Here is a 12,656-nt window from a genome sequence, read left to right on the forward strand (position 1 = left end):
AAGAGCAGACCTGGGAGTCCCTCCTCCCTTCTCTTCTGGAGCAACAATAGGGTTCTCACCCCATTGTCTCTTCCTTCCCTTCCTGCTATAAAGCCTACTTGGTCCGGATGAATCACCCCATTCATCAGTTCTTTTATCCTCGTGGCCAGTACTTTTGAGTATATTTTTGTGTCTACATTAATCAGTGATATCGGTCTGTAACTCGCGCATAAAGTTGCGTCTTTGGCCTCTTTGGGGATTACGGTGATTGTAGCGAAAAGCGCCTCATTACTTAGTTCATATTCACTTCCCACCCCGTTCATGTACTTACACATTTTCGGAACTAGTATGTCTTTAAATTTCTTGTAGTAATATGTGGTGAACCCATCCGGACCCGGACTTTTCCCCTGTGTACTGTCTGCTATTGCTCTATATATCTCCTCCTCTGTAATTGGTTTCTCCAGAGCCTCTCTAGAATTTTTTGTAATCTTAGTTAATTTGGCACCTTTTAAGAATTCCTCTATCTTCCTGTTTTTACTTTCCTCATTTATCTGGTATCCATTTATCTCCATCCTCTTCTCCTTTTAAACCTAGTAACGCATTTAGGATCAGGGCTGGGCCTGAAGTGGGTGAAGCATATTTTATTTTCGAGATTTGGATTTGAGAGGAGAATAACTTCGTATCCACTCAATCTTTGGGCTGACATATGTTGGGTATGAATATTTTTCAACAAAATGGATACATTATGAGTAGTATGTAAGGTGGTTGGATGTCCTAGAGCAGTGATGGCATACCTTGGCACCCCAGATGTTTTGGAACTACATTTCCCATGATGCTCAGCTACACTGCAGAGTGTATGAGCATCATGGGAAATGTAGTTCTAAAACATCTGGGGTGCCAAGGTTCGCCATCACTGTCCTAGAGTAAAAGAAGTAGCCATTTCTACTAACATAGCACAGGATGCCAAAGCTCTAAGACACGCCGGCATGCCCTGTACCAGCATTGGCACTACTCTTGAAAAAAATGCAATAGGGTGGAGTTTTCCTCCGTGTTCCTGCGCCAGGACTCCCGCCATTGTTTTACAATTGTCCCTGGCAAACAAATGAAACATCTTGCCATAATTGGGCAGTCCGAGGCCAGGGGCTGTTACTATTGCTGTCTTAAGGTACACAAATGCAACACACATTTCATCTGTCCATTTTACACAATCTGGCATGTCTGAGCCTGTGGTTTGCCTCAGGAGGTTATCATAGAAAGAGCAGTCAGGTATCCATTGGTGGCAGTAACCAATCATACCAAGAAACAATAGCATATCTTTCTTTGTCAGTGAGCGGGGCAGACCCACGAGAGCCGTAGCTCTCTTGTGACTGACTTTTCTTTCTCCTTTTGTGAGGGTAAAACCAAGGTATTTAACAATCTCTTGACACCATTGCAATTTCTTTTTAGAGACTTTGTGACCGTTTTCTGCTAACCAGTACAATAAATCTTTACCATCCTCTCTGCTGGCAACCTGGCTCGGACTGCATAACAACAAAGCATCAACATACAGTAATAGGACTGAACCATTGCGAGGAGTCCAGGACTGTAGGGTTGCCTGGAGTACATCTTAATAAACTACAGGGGAGTCTACATACCCTTGGGGCATTCTGCACCAGTTCATCTGGTGATTTCTAAAACAAAATGCAATAATAGGCTGTGTCTCTTCATCCAGTGGGACGCTAAAAAATGCATTTTCTAAATCAATTACTGTGAAATACTCTGCATTGGATAGTATAGAAGTCAGGAGTGATGGCACATCAGGTACTATAGGTGCTATGGGCACTACATGATTATTTATGGCCCTAAGGTCCTGAACAAACCTATAACTGCCATCCGGCTTTTTAACTGGATTTATAGGAGTGTTGTAAGGTGAAATTGTTTCCTTTAAAATACCTTGTTTAAGGAAATGTTCCACCATGGGAGCAATTCTGTCCTTTTCTTTTGACAAAGGGTATTGTTTGTGGTATATGGATTCTGCCCAAGGTTTGAGGGTGGCTTTGTATGGGGTACAGGAGATGAGACCCACATCCAAAGACCCATCTGACCAGGCATTTTGTAAATCTTTTGGGAATTCTTCTGTTGGTACTTCATTGCTTAGGGCCAAAATGGGCATGATGGGGATCTTTTTTGAATAGACAGTAAGACGGCCACTTGGGGACATTATTATCTTCATACCCAATTTTCCTAGCAAGTCCCTACTTAAGAGATTCACTGGACAATTTGGTATGATCCTAAAGCTGTGATGGATTTCATATCCCACTGAGGGTCTCCTGAAAACCACGGGAAAGCCTTAATATCACCAAGACATAAACCTTTCACTATATCCATATGAAATTCATCGTTATCTCCATCTCGGGGCAAGGGATAACTACTATGCATAGTTTCAGTCCACCCTGCTAAATTTGACACCCAAGGATTTATAAATTCATAATCAGTACCACAAACCCTAGAAACATAATCCTTAGAAGTTTCCCGGGGCCAGGGGAAGGCGGAGCCTCTTTACCATGTTCTTGACCCATATTACAGTGAACCAGAGGCTGTCTTACCTTACAGCTTCTTCCACACAACAAATTATCTTATACTTCTATGCGACAGAAAGACAAAGCAAACAGAGATTTGGGTCACGGTGGTGATTACCACCTGAACCCTTTCTCTCCTTCCCAAAAGGAGTTACAGTACTGTTTTGTCTAATATTAATGAATCCTCTCTAGGATTCTCAGGTCTCCCAAAGACATTTCACAATGTTAATGAATCCTCTCTCTAGGACTCAGTACTCCCAAAGACCTTTAAGGCGTGGTGCGTCTCTTTTTAATATAGTTTTTAAAGGACTAAAGCTTTATCAGAGCTGAGGCGAGAAAAATAATTTGTCAAAATAAGACAAACGTTTACTTACCAAGGATGATTGCTTTATCTGGGACGAGCCCCCATTTGAAAGGAATTATACACCTTGACGACCACCCTGGTTTATGCAGGCATACCACCAGGACCCTCGGATCCGTGAGAGTCCAAATGAGACACAGGAAACAAGCTTTGAGTGTGTTCATAAGATCTCTGTCTTTATTGAATACAATGGTATTGTATATATACCAGTAAAAATACATGTCTAAGGGTTATTCAAACTTCACACTCAGTACTTTCTTATCAAGAGTTAGGCTGCTTGACTAGATAACAAGAAATAGCTGATGACTTGCTGACTTAGATTCGGTTTAACCACATCTCATAGGGTGTGGTTCTATGCAAACTGCTAGTCAAACTGACCATGGCAAAACTTACACACACACAAAAGTTCATTTATACTTTATGTAAAATGGAGGGGAATCTAAGATGGAGTCAGTTGTTTATACATTCTATTACGGCCCCAGTCCATGACACTCCCACCACCATGCTTGACTGTAGGCAAGACACACTTGTCTTTGTACGCCTTACCTGGTTGCCCCCACACACCCTTGACACCATCTGAACCAAATAGTTTTATCTTGGTCTCAACAGACCACAGGACATGGTTCCAGTAATCCATGTCCTTTGTCTGCTTGTCTTCAGCAAACTGTTTGCAGGCTTTCTTGTGCATCATCTTTAGAAGAGGCTCTCTTCTGGAACGACAGCCATGCAGACCAATTTGATGTAGTGTGCGGCGTATGGTCTAAGCACTGGCAGGCTGACCCCCCCACCCCTTCAACCTCTACAGCAATGCTGGCAGCACTCATGTCTGTTTCCCAAAGACAACCTCGGGATAGGACGCTGAGCACTTGCATTTACCTGTCCTGTTAAACCGCTGTATGGTCTTGGCCACCATGCTGCAGCTCAGTTGCAGTGTCTTGGCAATCTTCTTATAGCCTAGGCCATCTTTATGTAGAGCAACAATTCTTTTTTTTTAGATCCTCAGATAGTTCTTTGCTATAAGGTGGCCAGTATGAGAGAGTGAGAGCGATAGCACCAAATTTAACACACCTGCTCCCTATTCACACCTGAGACCTTGTAACACTAACAAGTCACATGACACCGGGAAGGGAAAATGGCTAATTTGGCTCAATTTGGACATTTTCACTTTCTTCAGTGTTGTCAAATGAAAAGATATAGTAAAATAATTATAAAAAATGTGAGATACTGTATATATGTCATTAACAACAATAATTGGTATACTTAAAGGTATTTTTACTTCTAATATGCTCTACATCAGTGGTTCTCAACTCCGGTCCTCAGGACCCACTAACAGGCCAGAATTTAAGTATTACCTTGGGGAAATGCAGACTAGAATACTGCAATCACTGAGCAGCAAATGATATCACCTGTGATGTATTTCAGTTATCTTGCAAACCTGGCCTGTTGGTGGGTCCCGAGGACAGGAGTTGAGAACCACTGCTCTACATCAAAATAATATAATAATAATTTATTTTTTATTTTATAACAGAACTACTATTGTGCCAGCATACACTGAAATAATGACATGGACTATAAAATATAATTTGAACGCTTTTTATCATAAACTTTGAAAAATAGGCGGAATAACACTTCTTTTTGAAACTAGTTTTTCTCTGGTAGTTGTCTAAAAAGAGACTTTGGACAGCCTTGCTAGTCCTCTAGACGGGGATCAGCTGAACAAACAAGTCTTAAAGCTTTCTCCATCCTTTTATTTAACAAACCAGAGATTGCGGGTTCTTTGGCTTTATGGCTTGAGCTCTACAAACAGTTTGTTTAAAATGTTCAAGGCCTGATAAGTCACTAAGAGTTTAGAAATAACTGAACTGTGCTCTCATTTTAGCTTTACATTATGGGGATTATTCAATTAAGATTATGTTTTTATTTCTTCTCAAAAAGTCTACCAGTATGTTGTCTATTTGGGAAAAGTTTGGCAGCAGTGCACTAGGTATATCACATTTTAGGCTGGGTTCACACCATTGCGAACCGGATGCTGGTTTTCCACATCCAATTCGCAATAGCGGGAGATTTTGACCGCCTCTCTAAGGAGCCGGTTCACATATCTCCGCAGCAGGTCTGGTGCGTTTTGCGCAAAAACGCTGTATGTCTTTTGGTCCGTTTCAGGTCCGAATTCAGCCCAAAATTTGGGCTGAAATCGGACCTGAAACGGTGAACCGGGACGCACTGGACCCCTGCTGTGAGACGGATGCAGTGAGTGTGTAAACCCCGCCTCACAGTGTTGGAAAGGAACATTCCTGTCCTTTCTGCATTACAAATTCCTGGTGGGGAAAACTGGCAAACAGATTAACTCAGCCATGAAAAGCCTGAATCCTGAGGAATAGTTTTTGCACCAGGAGGTGTTTTGCCAGATATATCTTTAATGAGTGATGCACATCTGTTGGCATGTTGTCTAAATGAAAAAGTCAACTGTTTTGTTTCAAGAACAAAAATACTGTTGGCAGGCTTGGCAGATGCTCTCATGGGACTGATATGGTCTGTTTTTTTGTGATTCCAATGAGAAGATTGTTGCCAGAGCAGGACTACACATTCTACTAGGGTGTTTTTTTTTGGGGGGGGGGGGGGGGGGGTTTGGATGTCCGCTATCAAGTTTTACTGTCTACGGATTGCAAGGTAGACCCAGCCGCCCTTGCGTGCATTTACAAATCTTTATGAGGGTGATGTGATTACATCATCTTTGGCCCCAAGGTGTGGTAGGTGATGGGTACTGCTTGTGGATGTCTTACTAGTTTTATCAATCATCTGTATTCCTCAATAAACAATAGCAAAATAAGATTTTTTTTTTTACACAATATAAAATGTAATATTTGAACCCACTTGTTTCCTGAATGCACAAATTATTTTATGAAAAGTGCAACAAATATATTTTATTATAAGGGCTTCAGAGATTCAATGAAAGTTAAAATTCCATCCTTGTTAACATATCAATATTTTTGGATGCTGAGGCCACTTTTGAAGGCATGAAAACAAATATAACCAGTTTTTCATTTAACATCTCTCAATCAATACAGTTGAATTGTCAAGTTATCATGGATTTTTTTTTTAAGATTTCAAACAGTAGAGTTCATACAAATATTTAGTGAACAAATGGTTATATTTTAAGGATCGTAGACTCCAAAATTACAAACGTTTATGATATTAGAAAAAAAGTAAAAAGTGAACAAAAATGTAAAAGTACACTGATTATCAAAAAAAAATATCATAGAAACAGGAAAAAAATGTCCTTTAACCACTTCAGCCCTGGAAGATTTTAATGACCAGAGCATTTTTTGCGATACGGCACTGCGTGGTTTTAACGGCCGTGCGACGCTGTACCCAAACAAAATTGACGTCCTTTTTTTCCCACAAATAGAGCTCTCTTTTGGCGGTATTTGATCAGCTCTGCAGTTTTTATTTTTTGCGCTATAAACAAAAAAAACACTGACAATTTAAAAAAAAAGCAATATTTTTTACTTTTTACTATAAAAAAAATCCCCCAAAAATATATACATTTCTTCCTCAGTTTAGGCTGATATGTATTCTACATATTTTTGGTAAAAAAAAAATCACAATAAGTGTATATTGATTGGTTTGCGCAAAAGTTATAGCGTCTACAAAATAGGGGATAGATTTATGACATTTTTATTATTCTTTTTTTTTTTTAATAGTAATGGCGGTGATCTGCGATTTTTATCGGGACTGCGACATTGCGGCAGACAGATCAGACACTTTTAACACTATTTTGGTACCATTGACATTTATACAGCGATCAGAGCTAAAAATAGCCACTGATTACTGTATAAATGTCACTGGCAGGGAGGGGGTTAACACTAGGGGCGATCAAGGGGTTAAGTGTGTTCCCTCAGCGTGTTCTAACTGTAGGGGGATGGGCTACCACTGACATGACAGAGATCACTGTTCCCGATGACAGGGAACAGAAGAGCTCTGTCAGGTTACATAGGCATTTCCCCATTCTGCCTCTCCTAGTCGTGATCGTGGGCCGCCGGCGAACATCGATATCCTGCTTTTGCAGGCTGACGTACAGGTATGTCAATTTGCGCAAGAGTGCCATGTTGCTGACGTATATCGGCGCGAGCCAGTCGGCAAGCGATTAAAAATGTTCCTGGAATCATTAAGGGTGTTGTTAAATTTCCATATTTATTTGTTACTTCAATGAAAATATTGAAAAGTAAAAAAAAATTTAAAAATTACCATATTTAGAAGAAAGTCAGGTCTTTGTACCTTTTTATTGTCCAAGGTTTTAAAACTGAATTGTAAGGTAAGGTTCCTATTACAGAAGTAAGCTTTATGTTCATTATTTTAGATTCTATGTCTGTTCAGAAGTTAAAGGGGTTGCTGTTTCGTCTACTGAAGGTGCCAGGTTCTGAGTTAAAACTTACATACGAAAGTTCTAAGGTAAGTAACATATTAGTCATATCTTTCTTTTATTATGCCATTTTTGAGCACCAACAAACTCTGAAAACGATAAAAAAGAGTAGAAAGCCTTGATCTACACCTCCTGAACCCTAGCCATGACATAATCCTTAAGTTGGCTTCACACTTATGCCTTGAGCTACTGTGCCAATAATTTTGTGCTGTGGCACACATTAACACACCATCATGCCTTGCGGTGCGCTGCCTCAGGAAAAATAAGGGAAGTGAGTTTCCTCGTCCATTGTGGTACATTGGCGATTCTCTCACCAAAATACACATTAATGTGTGACAGAATGTTCATTAAAGCACAACCCTGGAAAGATGTGAATGGGACCCTAGGCTGACGCTCATACTCAACCTTTTTAAAAACTGAGCTCTGAAGTCTAACCAAGTAAACATCAAACTTCTCTTACACTTAATATACCCTGATCCCAACCCTTAACTACCAAAAACCCTAATCCACTAAATGAAGACGTGGGGCTGGCTTGTAATGTTGCTTTGGGCACTGGATCCTGTGTTAACCACAGGGTGCTATACAGGTCCAGAACCATGGTCTGCCTGTAGCAGAACTCTGTCCCTGAGGACTCCGTTGGGGGTAAACCCATTGTATAGGGTAAAGTCAGGATGGTGTCTGGTCCCTTAACTGCTGCTTAAAGGGAACAGATCTGCAATAGACATGTGCGGTTTATTTTGTTCCAAATCATAATTTGGAGGAATTTTTCATTTTTTAGAAATTCGGCTTTATCCGAATTTCCGAATTACAATAGTATTATATTAATGAATTTAAATGAATCCGAAATAAAGAAACTAAATTAGTCTGAAATCCAAATCAAAGTCAAAAACAGCAATATAATAAAATAGAATAGAAAATAAAAGAATAGAATAGAAAATAATAGAATAAAATAGAAAATAAAAGAATAGACTAAAATAGAATAGAAAATAAGGGAATCAAAAGAAATAGAATGGAGAATAAAAGAATAGAACAGCCTAGAAATGAATAGAATAGGAAATAATAGAATAAAACACAATAGTATAGATTAAAATAGAATAGATATTAAAGGAATAGAATAGAACAGAATAAAATAGAATATAACCATCTTCCGCAACTCGAATTTTGAATAGAATGAATTTGAATATAATAGATTAGAAAAGAATAGAAAGGAATAAACCGAGCCTACAGCTATACTACACGAATTGCGTCAGTTTTTTGGTGCCTTATACAGTCAAGTCCCTTCCGTGCCCACTTCAGCTAGACTAGCGGAACTCCAGTGTCTTTCTCTTCCCACCCTTTTGCCCCAGGAGGTGGAGGCTCCTATTTCCACCCTTGAAATTGAGCATGCCATAAGCTCTTTCCCCACTGCTATGTCTCCAGGGCTGGATGGTGTCCCTGGAGACTGGTATAAGATGTATGCTAAGCTTCGGGCTCCAGTTTGAATAGTGATGCCCTCCCCCTTCTATGTATCAGGCCCATATTATATTGATTCCAAAACCTGCGAACGATCCCACATCATGTGCCCTCCTATAGGCCAATATCCCTTTTGAATTATGATATTAAAATCCTAACCAAGGTCCTTGCCACCAGGTTGATAAAGGTCCTACCCCCCTTGGTAGACATTGAACAAACTGGCCTTATGCCTAATAAATACACCGATATCAATCCTTGTAGGGTATTTACTCGCTTCCAGTTTCCCTCTCATGATTCTCAGAGCCGGGTGCTGGTGGCCTTGGATATCAAAAAAATCCTTTGACTATGTGAGTTGGCAATGTATGTCAGCGGTGTTGCAGGTTCTGGGATTTGGCCCCCTATTTTGCAAATGGATTCAACTTTTGTATAAGTCCCTGGAAGCCCAGATTAAACTGGGAGGCATGCTTTCCTCTGCCTTTCAAGTCCGGAGGGGTACACACCAGGGGTACCCCCTGTCCCCAGACCTGTTTGCTCTGGTGATGGAGCCCCTTGCCTCTGCCTTATGACAGTCAGGTGCCGTGCGTGGCATTCTTATTGGAACCATAATAGAGAAACTGGCTTTATACACTGATGATCAGGTCTTTGTGGTAGTGCCCCACCAGCGGAAGGACACAGGGTTCTCAACCAGGCAGGTAAGGGGCTCCAGGGGATTTGCTCAATTAGGAGGGAACTGGCTTTTCAGTTTCTTTGTTGTTTAGGAAAATCCCTTTTGGGACCTGTAGCCCGGGGATTTCGTAGCAATCCGGGTGGGATGAAATCCACAGTCCTGGGTCCTGATTTTGCGATCCACCAGCACCCTGACTGATCAGGTGTGTGCAGGTCTATTTGTAGACACCTGACCAGGGTTCTGGGCTCCACCCTCCCGAAGAGTCCAGGCGAGCAAGGGAGAAGCATGCATGTCTGCATGGTATACTCAGACAGAGGGCCCAACCCTGTGGGCTGAGCAGCACAACAGCTGCAAAAGAGATTCATTGTGTGTACAGGAACTCTGTTATATGGCCAAGAGGGCCAAAGAATAAAGCCAGAGCAGTGGCCCTGCTGTAGAGTCAGGTGGCTCAGTATTTTCTGTTTGATTATTGCTGTGAAGTTGAAACCCCAGCGCGGGCAACCCCGGATGGACATACATTTTTTTTGTTTCTTTTTTTTTTGTTTAACCCTTTCATGACTAAGCCTATTTTTTGAAATTTGGTGTTTACAAGTTAAAATCCGTATTTTTTGCTAGAAAATTACTTAGAGTTCCCAAACATTATATATATTTTTTTTAGCAGAGAATCTAGAGAATAAAATAGAGATTGTTGCAATAGTTTATATCACATGGTATTTGTGCAGCGGTGTTTTAAATGCAAATTTTTGGAAAAGGGACACTTTCATGAATTTTAAAAAATCCAAACAGTAAAGTTACCCCAATTTTTTTGTATAGTATGAAAGATGATGTTACGCCGAGTAAATAGATACCAAACATGTCACCCTTTATAATTGCACGCACTCGTGGAATGGCGACAAACTACGGTACCTATGAATTTCCATAGGCAACGCTTTAAATTTTTTTTACGGTTACCAGGTTTGAGTTACAGAGGAGGTCTAGGGCTAGAATTATTGCTCTTGCTCTGACAATCGCGGCGATACCTCACATGTGTGATTTGAACACCGTTTACATGTGCGGGCAGGACTTCCGTATGCTTTTTCTTCGCTGCGCGGGGACGGGGGGCACTTTAAATTTTTTTTTTATTTATTTATTTTTATACTTTATAAATTGTGTTTAAAAAAAATTTTTTTCTTTTTTTTACTTTTATTGCTGTCACAAGGAATGTAAACATCCCTTGTGACAGTAATAGGTGGTGACAGGTACTCTTTATGGAGGGATCGGGGGTCTAAAAGACCCCCGATCCCTCCTTTGCACATCAAAGTATTCAGATCGCCGAAAACAGCGATTCTGAATACTGTATTTTTTTTTAAAACCGGCGCCATTGGCAGCCGAGTAAACGGGAAGTGACGTCATGACGTCGCTTCTGCATTTACATTGAGAAGGCTGGAACGAAGCCGCCCACAGCTTCGTTCCAGCCCGCCCACAGCCGCCAGAGGCAGCCGATTGCACACTGGGCCTCCCGATCGCACGGGAGGCCCGGTAAGAGCGGCGGGAGGGGGGGCTGTCCCCTCCCGCTCCTCCGGTATAACAGCCGAGCGGCTTTTAGCCGCATCGGTTGTTATACTCGGATAGCCGATCGCCCGCTGTAAACAACGGTACCGGGATGATGCCCGCAGCTGCAGTATAACCCCGGAAAGCTGAGTATGCATATCTGCGTACGGTCGGCGGGAAGGGGTTAATAAACATGGGCCAAAAAGCCCTTAAAGGGCACAACTGGCATGGACTCAGATCACTGGTAGGCTCTACATGGAAGCTAAAGAACCCCCAATATTACATCTTATTTCTCAACAATCCAGGACCTTCACTAAAGGAAGCCCTAACCATTCGTTCTTGTTTTGATGACTTTTCCCAGCTCAAGAGTTAACTGGAAAAAGGTCCCTCATATTGCTCATTGATCAGGAGGCCCGTAAGGTGGCAGACCTTTCTCCTCCTGTACCCTGGACTTCCTCTCTACGTTATCTTGGCATTATCGTCACTCTTGATGTTACTAAGTATGGTAAACTGAATTTGTATCCCCTGCTGAACATGATCAAACATAGACTGAAGGCTTGGGGAAATTTGCCCCAAACACTCATTGGTAAAATCAACTTGCTGAAGATGAAAATTCTTCCTGTCATACTGTATGTCCTACGCCACTCCCCAATTTGGTTACCGAAAGCCTTCTTTAAAAAGTATGACTCCACGATCTCATCTTCCCTCTGGCACCCCTAGATTTATTAAATTGACCCTTCGTAGGCCATAGATACAAGGGGGCTTGGTGTGCCCAGATTTCAAGGCTTAGTTTTTAGCGGCCCTACTCACACATGCCCATAATTGGATCATTTCTGGCAACTTCAATTGTTCAGTAGTTCTGGAGGTGGCCTATTTAGGGTCGTATGAATCGTTTAGGAATCTCCTTTACAGAGGCACCCGAGTATCATTGCCACTCACATATTCTATTAGGGCTGTGGTCAGAGCTTGGCAGCTTGCAATATGCAAACACATCGCTTTTTACCGGTTGCTCCCTGATACTCCTCTATGGCTCAACCCACTATTTCCAGAAATTTTGTCTATACCTGACTCAAGAGTGTAGGCCTCTAAAGGAATTAAGACACTTGACCATATTTTTGATGGGGGTACTCTTAGGTCCTTCGATGATTTAAAACACAGGTTTGGTCTCCCTAATTCCCACTTCTTCCGGTATTTGCAGCTCCGCCACGCCTTCTCCTCTAAATTAAGATCCACTCGGCTGACCCTTGAAAGGTCTGTTTTAGAATTCCTATTACGAGAGGATCCCTTGTTTAGGTCCCTGTCTCAGATTTACAAAGCCCTAATGCCTTTGATCTGTATTGGACTGTAGGGCCTAAGTGGCGGGCAGACATTCCAAATATGAACAAGGAAGATTGGGAGAACATGTGGGAATACCCCCTTCTGCAATTGGTAGTGGTCAAAGATCAGTTAATCCAGTTTAAATTACTATACAGAGCTTACTTCACACCCCATTGTTTGAATAGAGGTTATCCCCATTGTTAGACGTCTACTCACACTTATGCTGATTTTCAACATATGTTCTGGTTCTGCCCTAAGATTCAAGATTTTTGGGGTGAGGTTGCACAATTTATTTCGGCCTTGACTACCATACCTATTCCGTAGACTGTGAAGATTTGCTTGCTCGGTCTGGTCACTGGTGGGTCAACTCGC

The 12,656-nt window shown here is 41.5% G+C and overlaps 1 protein-coding gene across 6 annotated transcripts in view; it reads left to right on the plus strand.

The window, feature by feature from the left end:
* TBCE (tubulin folding cofactor E) overlaps positions 1-12,656 on the plus strand; it is a 689,063-nt gene that overhangs the window by 646,398 nt on the left and 30,009 nt on the right. For 4 of the 6 annotated variants that reach the window (XM_073627582.1, XM_073627581.1, XM_073627586.1 and 1 more), the window contains one exon: positions 7,256-7,347. The exons of the other annotated variants lie outside the window; for them this stretch is intronic. In XM_073627582.1, coding sequence (XP_073483683.1) covers positions 7,256-7,319 — 64 coding nt within the window. In that variant the 3' untranslated portion in view covers positions 7,320-7,347. The remainder of the gene's footprint in view (positions 1-7,255; positions 7,348-12,656) is intronic. 6 annotated transcript variants of the gene reach the window in all.

Source organism: Aquarana catesbeiana, linkage group LG04, assembly GCF_042186555.1.
Source record: "Aquarana catesbeiana isolate 2022-GZ linkage group LG04, ASM4218655v1, whole genome shotgun sequence".
Lineage (NCBI taxonomy): Eukaryota > Metazoa > Chordata > Amphibia > Anura > Ranidae > Aquarana > Aquarana catesbeiana.